Source organism: Parasteatoda tepidariorum, chromosome 4 (genome assembly GCF_043381705.1).
Source record: "Parasteatoda tepidariorum isolate YZ-2023 chromosome 4, CAS_Ptep_4.0, whole genome shotgun sequence".
Taxonomy (NCBI): Eukaryota; Metazoa; Arthropoda; class Arachnida; order Araneae; family Theridiidae; genus Parasteatoda; species Parasteatoda tepidariorum.
Window position 1 is genome coordinate 34,970,461 of NC_092207.1, and position 8,608 is coordinate 34,979,068.

The window sequence follows — 8,608 nt, forward strand, 5'->3', positions numbered from 1 at the left end:
TCTTTTTTTTTTTTTGCGGACTGTACATAGGCCTTAACAGATGCATTGTTAAAAAATGAATATTACTTCGACGCTGCTCATGGTGTCAAGGCTTCGATCACTCCACTCATTCTTGCACCCAGGAGTTTGCCACTTGCTCTAATTGCGGAAGCGATCATTACACCAACGAATGTCTCTCAGACGAAAAATACTGTATCAACTGCTGGCACTCCAATACCTATTTTGGAACCAGCCATAATCCTCATCATCAAGCTTCAGACATCAGCTGCCCTGCGCATCGTCAGGCCCTCCTTGATCTAAGATCTCGCTCAAATGAAAATTTAAAAAAAAAAAAATCTTTTCATTGCTGCATTCTCATTGCTACGTATTGGGCTTAGTTGCTGCGATAAAATTCTGGTCGTTTAACCGTATTAGATGCAAGCAGTTAATAAACGGTTTTCTCACAGTTGACAGTTTGATTACCATCTTTTTTTACGGTTATTACACTTTTTTGTTTGAATATGGTAAAATAACAATTAAATTAATTGTTACTAACCCATTTTTTCAGAGAAGTTTCTGACCGTGTAAAATAATGGTAAAATTACTGACTGCGGTCTGTCCATCTGATTAACAGTAAAATTTGCTATTAGGATAAATTTTTTCTTCACGGTTTTGAAACCGTTTACGACTTAAATGGTTAAAAAATCATCAATACAAAACTATACGGTTTTGAAACCATTTAGATTTAGTATTTAGCTGAACATTATAAATAGGTTATCCCAAGTAGCACAATTCACAAAAACGATATCGTAAAAACTTAGCTTTGAACATTGTACAATATCGTAGCGAAATATTGTACTATATAAAAATGGACCCCTTTTATAACGTATATTCAATATTGCAAAACAATATTGTTCGATATTGTAAAAACGTTGGGAGATCTCTCTGCATTTACAAACGTTGTACTATGTCGACCGACATCGTCAGCACGATATTCAAAAAACGAATGCTGTGGAATGCCGACAATTGCCGAAATTACGTTATTTGAGAAAATGAAAATTAGTTTTTGAAAATATTCATGCCTGTTTGTAACCTGATAACAAAACCTTTCTAGCTTGTTTAAAATTAAATTATTTGTTATTACCATAACTTATATTAATTTTAAAGTCTGCAGCTTAGTTATTAATATTTAATAAATTTATGTAGGCAGGTATATTTTACTATTGTTCTAGAAAATAAGCTAGAAAGTAAATAGTTTTGTTAAGACATTTCTTTTCTTTTTCAGGGTACAAGCAGCCATTTATACTGTGAAATAATTTTAATATTTTAAGTGATTTGTGAAATAATTTTTACAGCATCTATATTTTACTATGTAGATGTTAAAAGTTATTGTTTACTATGTAGATGTTAAAATTACAATATGTTTAATTTAAAACGATAAACTTTTTTGCTGTTACGTTTTAGTATTATATAATCTGTATTTTACTTAAATAGTATGTATGGAAAACAAAATTCCTTATCTTCACAGCATCAAGTTCGATTTTAGGAAAACTGATTAAAAAGAAAAAAAAAGCAATATTTACACTGATATTGTCATAATAAAATAATAGGAGTAACTTCCTTAGATTTCTGATTTAAAAAAGGGTAAGCAAGGTAGAATAAGCTACGATTTAATTTACTTATAGCCTTTGTCCATTAAAGTGTTGCCAAAATATCTATTAGGGCTTGAACAGTTGTCAAATGTGTAAATGAAATATAATTTTTATTAAACAGTAAAGAATAATATACTAATTTCTATAATTTATTGTATTCTTTAATACAATCAATTGTTTCTAAAACAAAACTGTGTCAGTTGAGGCAAACTTAGTCTTCCTGCCTTCAAGGTTGTTGGCGGTGGCAAGAATTTTTCAGCTTTTTCTAGTCAGCTAGTTTCGTTATACAGTCTGAAGGTAGCAACTGAAAAAAAATAAGACATGAACTGTGGTTAATTTTAATATCTTTAAATTAAAAGACAAATAGTTATATTGAAAACATTACGCGAACTAAAGTAGACATAAGCATAACACAAGTACTACTAGCAGCGTTTATACTAATCCCTAGGTTGACAATTCTTTTGCATAGAACCAGAGCAGTTTTTATGTTTTCAGTAAGTTTATAACATATGGAAAACGAGTAAGTTTATAGTAAGAACCTTACGACCCTTTACGTGTAGGTTTATAACACATGGAAAATATTATATTTTATAATATAATAGATGGGAAAAAGTTTTTCTTTGAATAATCTTTAAAAATTATTTTGTCCCCTTTCGATGAGATGATCCGGGTTCCAATCCGAGTATCGGCTGGGATTGGAACCCGGCTAGTCAATACAAATTCCAAAACTAACATGCGCTTACCAGTGCTGATTCAGATAGAGTGAAGTATTTTGTAAAGGTACCGCTAAGTGGTAATGAGTTTGGCTTGGACACAGATGCCTGCTCTTTAACCATTAAAACAAAGTTTCAATTAACAAACCATAATTTTAATTAAAAAGTGAGATTTTTTCTCTTGATTTTTAATATGACAAAATAAATGCAACAGATTGTGTTTATAAATGTAGTCATTCATCAATAAATAAATATTTAATCATTTTTATATTAAAATATTCATTTTTAATCTTATATCAAAATAGATAAGTTAAGCTTAAAAAAAATTTAAAAAAATCTATGTACTCATTGGAATTTTTTTTCAGAAAATTTCTTTATAGAAGATGTGATAATGTCAAAGATACTATAAACATATTATGAGAAAAAAAGCAGTTACCAGTTAACAACTCTACTGCTTTAAATAGACTTTGAAAGGGAAGAATGACACTATGTCAGGAAAAAAACATCTGAATTCATCAGCCCCCTTTTTTCCCCTTCTAATATAACCTCAAGCTTTACATTTTCTACTAATAAAATATAATGTAGATTTTAATTCCATGCTTTTGCAATCAAAAGGTAGAATTTTAATTAACATTATTTGTATTTTTTTTTGTTGTTGAAAGAATTCATGTTTATTAATTACTTTCTACAGCTATGCAAGTATATATTAAGACAGCATTAAATATGTACTTTAATTTGTACCCATTTAATGCTATCCAATCAATCTCAAGACTCAAAAAGATTTTTAAAAATGTAATTTCAAATGTGTTGGAATTTAACACACACCAAGAAAGAAAGTAATTTCAATAACTAAAATTAATTAATGCACTAATTTATTTGAAATAAATTTTAAAACTATGAAAAGAAAACAATAAAAGTATCAAGAATTTAAAGCATTGTTTTTTAACTTTCAAAATCAATGATTTACAAAAAAATCATTTGATTTAAATCATGTATTAAATCATGATTTAAATCAACAAACCCAGATAGCTAGTAGTTGAGAAAAGACGCCATGAAAAACATTACAAAACTATCTTTTGAGTGGCTATCTTTTGAACTTTGAAACATACAATGCTGTAAAACGTAAAAGTATTAGAGTTTAGAATACAAACTATGCCAAATAAAACAGGAAGGACCAGGGTAACTAATTTAAGGAATAACTGATCCATTTAAGTGCAAGATAATGACTCATGAAAAAGTAGTCTTATTACAAATTTTAAAATTCTATGTCTATAAAATTACCCATGATGGCGTTTGTAACAGATGAGAGGCTTTCAAAACACTGTTTCCCTTTTCATTCTAATTTACAATATGTCATCGCCAATTCCAAGATGGTGCTGAAGTAAAAGAGCATAGATAGCCTTTACAGATGGTTTCAAAATAACATATCTGAAAGAAGAAAAAAAATATATACATATATAATGTTTTAATNATGAAAAAGTAAAGTCTTATTACAAATTTTAAAATTCTATGTCTATAAAATTACCCAAGATGGCGTTTGTAACAGCTGAGAGGCTTTCAAAACACTGTTTCCCTTTTCATTCTAATTTACAATACGTCATCGCCAATTCCAAGATGGTGCTGAAGTAAAAGAGCATAGATAGCCTTTACAGATGGTTTCAAAATAACATATCTGAAAGAAGAAAAAAAATATATACATATATAATGTTTTAATAACCATTACAAAATGTATCTCATATTTTAGCATCAATTAAGTAAAACGGGCATGGGATTGCTGAAGGAAGGAATTATCTAAATTTTTCATTTTTATTATATATTATTTCTTATTTCAGTCACTTTATTTTCTAAAAGAGTTCTTGCATTAGTTCTCTTCTTTGTATATGAGAAACTTCCAAAGCAATGGCCTTCGCATAAATATATTAAACATTGCAGTATCAGATTTTATGTTTACGAATCCAATTATCACGAATTCTATGTATAAATTGTGTGCGGAGAAATACCTATACCATCAAAACACTTATCACAGTCATATCTGACTTAAGAATCACATAAGTTAAAATATGTTGCAAAGTTGGGACATATTCAGTTATGGATTGCTTTTCATTTTGATATGTACAGGATATCTGCAACATTTTAGATTTTCAAATCCCTGACTTTCCATCAATAATTCCAAGAAATTGTTATGATTTACCGAAGTTACTATTTTCTCCGACAAAAACACAACAATAAATTTAAAAAAGCAATATAATAACATTAATTGAAATGATAGGTATAACCAAAGCTGTTATACTCTGAATCCTTGAGGCAGAATTTTTCTGAGCTATCTGCGACAAAATTCTCTAGCACTAATATTTTTCAGCAAGATACTTTTCATAATAATAAACATATATGTTACTAATTTAAAATAACAAAAGACCTGTGCTTTAAAAAAAAATCCATACATTACTTTCTTTAAATTGAACGTGTAATTTTTATTATAACATTACATGTAACATTTTCGCATTTTGTTGGGAGGTGGGGGGACACAGAAATTATTTCCTTCATCTTTCATAACTAATCGTCACAATAAAAAATAAATTGCGAATCATTAAATCTGCAGTAGTACTTAGCGAAAAAAAAAGATTGACGACAAATTCACACGAATCGGTTACCTCAAATGAGTGTTTCGTTTCTTGATTAGGCTGTTGTATCAAAAATATCAGATTTAAAAACTATGGAGAAATCAGTAGCAATAACTGATAAAATTCGACAGAATTAATCACTTAATTCACGTGAAAATCAACATCAATAACTGACGAAAATAAAACAGAAAAAATACATCAATTTACGACACTATCGGCGTATATTGAGCATATCAAAAAGTTATTATTTAATAGCATAATTCAAATATGACTGGTAAATTTCTGTCAAAAAATAAATAAAGGCAATTTTCATCATATTTCAAGTCTTTCAGACACTTTTTTAGTCCAAAAGGAGCAGACAAATTGTTATAGTGCGCAGAACCAATAAAAGTAAACAAGGTCTTCGGGAATATCAGAATTGAATAATGTGATATAATTTAATAGTTAACAAACTTGGACTAAAAAAATAGGACATTAGCGTAATTCTGGCAAATATATATATATACATATCAAAACCCCTTCCGAAATTATTCATTACTTGATTAATGAGCTATTCGATTCGGTAAGTAAGATGTAGACATATAAAATTTTCATGATTCAATTCTTTTGTTTTGTAATTTAAACATTATATATTAATTAAATACATTAAACATAATATTAAATAATTAAACATATATATATATATATATAGCTGNATGTATTTATATATATATATATATATATATCTGCAAACTTGTACTGTTGAGAAAAAAACTTCTTACTAGCAGCAACATTAGAGATCTTATTAAATCCTCAGTAGACATATTAAATGAATCTAGTACATACTAAATCTTCAATTTAAAATTTCGAAAAAAAAAACATTTCAATCTATCATGACAAATTAATAATTAAAAAATATGCAAATATGATCTATTTGTCAGCTCGCTTAGCTCTTAAATTTTTAATTAGTTTAAGTATTAAAAAATATTTTTCATCGAACGTACAAGTTGCAGGTGTGAAAATATATAAACTTAAGCATGTTCGAAGGCTTAACACCTCCAAACATACTATAAAATTACGCCACTGTTTGTGAGTATGAGAATTGAATAATGTGATATAATTAAATAGTTAAGCAGCCTGGACATGAAAAAAGAGGAAATCGATGCAATTCTTGCAATATATAATTATATATATTAAAAACAGCACATACCCGCCAAGATCAGAGAATTCGCTCACTTCAACAAGGTGCATTAATTCACTTTAATCTACAGCTGGTTTGAGTTTTCGGGCTCGCCTAATCGAAACAACTTTCATTCCATTTACATTATGAGCTAAGATATAAATCTTAAGAGACGAAATTAGATTTAAATATAAGAAGACAAAAGATAAATACACCGCAGACGTAGCGGACTATGATAAACAGCATCTTAACGGGTTTCGGTTGCGGTTCCGAGTGGTATATCGTTGATTTCAGTATTTAGAGAAAACGATCGATGCCGTGAAAAAAACACAATTACAATATTGATATCAAATATTGTCCGAGTGTTGTTCAGATATCTCTAAATTTATATTTTAAATTTATTTTTTGGAATTATAACAATTTGATGTCATTTTTTGTCTTTGAATTAATTTTGATTTAAGAACACAATAAAGTTTAAAGTGAAAAGTTTTACAAACAGACTTTTAATGTGAAATCGGCGGGAATCGTACAATATCGTACACACAATGTCGATTTTCACCAATATTTACAATGTCGGTCGATGTAGACTAAAGCTGTTACAATATCCCTGTGCTACTTGGGATGTTAGGCTTTCGGACATTGGAGATAGGTAATGTTTGAATTGATTTTTGTCAAATGAACCGTGAGATCTGACTTTATTAATTTAAATAGTGGTTCCATCTATCGTCAGAGGAGAAAAACAGTAAGCCATTTTGAGTCAATCAGATATGTGGTGCTGCCATCTATGAGATAATGAGAGTTCCAGTAGTCCAAGGTCCAGTATGAATGGAATAAACAATGTGGAGCTAACACTAGGGTGCAAACGCCACTCAGACAGGTATGAAATTGATGGACTTGCCTTGTCAGCAATAGTACATGCGTACCTAAGGGGCTTTCTAAGGTGTCCAGAATTAACGAATGAAATTCTGGTTGTTTAACCGTTTTAAATTAAAACAGACGAAAAAAGATTTTTCTCACAATAAACAGTTTGAATATCATCTATTTATGGTTATTTAATTGTTTTGTTTGAATTTGATACAATAAGGATTAAATAAATAAATTAATTTGTTAATTAATAATTTTTTTCGAGAAATTTTTAACAGTGCAGGGTAATGAAAATCTGGTCAGATAATTCCCAGTGACCCAATTCACTCTTAGTGACTATTTTCACCAGAAGATTTATTCACTCAATCTTTCTTTTTCCTATCTTATCGAAATAAAATAAAAAATTGGGTGAGATGTCTGTTGAATAAATTGCATGGCCAAAAGATTAGATATCAAATTTAGATAATTAAATTATTGTGTTTATTGATTTCTCAATACATCTGGAAAACTGTCAAAAGGAAAATAAACATCTTTATACGAATACGTTCTAATAAATGCTACGATTGAAAGCAGAAGAAATAGATCATAATTAAATAATTTATTTATTTTTAAATGGATAAAATTGTCACGATGATGAAATTTATGTTATCATTTAAAGGCGTGTGCATAGTAATAGTATCTTTGTGTGTTTGGGTTTTGTTTCAACAATTTCGAAAAAGAAGGAAATACATAAAAATTCTTCCATCTCAAGTTATAGGACTGATACAAGTTTTAGGCTTGCGAAAATATCCAGAGATTAAGTTGCCTCCAACAGCAGGTAAGTAACATCTAAGTTATCATGTTGTTTAATTGTTTTGGAACAGATATTTGAGAAAGGTTATGTTTACATATATCTGTGTGTGCATATATGTAAGAGTACATACATAGTCTTACGAGAAAGTCACAGAAAACTGAGCTGTTCCAACTTTTAACAGAAACAGAATAGTTACCATCCTTGTTAACTAGCAAATGAGACACACTTCAGTACTGCAGTAAGAAAGCACTAATAGAAAACCCCTCTATTTACGCTTTTACCTCAATTTGCGCAGTTGGTTTAGAATTTTGGAATCTGGAAATCTTGTTACGAAAATATTTTAAATCATTCTTGAAGAATCTCTCGTTCATGTAAGTTCATTTGAATTCGCTACTCGCTTTATAGATTTCATTTCATGTTTTATTCTGTTTTTTCTTTATTTTATTTTCTGTTTTTACGTGATATTTTTACTTATTGTGTTCTATTTTATTTGTAGTAATTTTTTTGTAAAAAATTTTTTGAGTGCTCTTCACACTTTTGTATTGATATATTTTGCTTTGGCTATATTGATACAATTTTAGAAAGCACTCCTTTTTGCGGATACAATCGTGTGAGCTGATGATAGGATTATGTCTTTTACTTTCCAGATTTTTATTAATTTTTTCCCTTTTTTTCGGATATTCTCTTCTTTTTTTTCCGGTTTTTTGTTATTTTTATTACTATTTTTCCTTTTCCCCCTTTTTTCATTCTTCTGTAATTTTTTCCATGTTTTGTCTGCATTTTGAATTTTATGTATATATATATATAGGCTGTTGTATCAAAAATAT

General features: G+C 28.9%; 1 protein-coding gene and 1 long non-coding RNA gene across 4 annotated transcripts in view; one reads left to right on the forward strand and one right to left on the reverse strand.

Annotated features, from left to right (window-relative positions):
* Nucleotides 1-1,759: 1,759 nt before the first annotated feature.
* Nucleotides 1,760-3,808, reverse strand: LOC139425355 (uncharacterized). Its single transcript, XR_011636573.1, has 2 exons — nt 3,626-3,808; nt 1,760-1,935 (listed from the first exon to the last, which is right to left on the reverse strand). It is a non-coding gene; the product is annotated as an uncharacterized lncRNA (long non-coding RNA).
* A 3,658-nt stretch (nt 3,809-7,466) lies between these two features.
* Nucleotides 7,467-8,608, forward strand: part of LOC107443469 (cytochrome P450 4V2) — a 27,922-nt gene continuing 26,780 nt past the window's right edge. Inside the window, exon 1 of one of the 3 annotated variants that reach the window (XM_043039900.2) lies at nt 7,467-7,805. In XM_043039900.2, coding sequence (XP_042895834.1) covers nt 7,601-7,805 — 205 coding nt within the window. In that variant the 5' untranslated portion in view covers nt 7,467-7,600. Of the gene's footprint in view, nt 7,806-8,133; nt 8,153-8,608 lie in introns of those variants that run through there. The other 2 variants (XM_043039901.2, XM_071179647.1) reach the window with 2 other exon arrangements.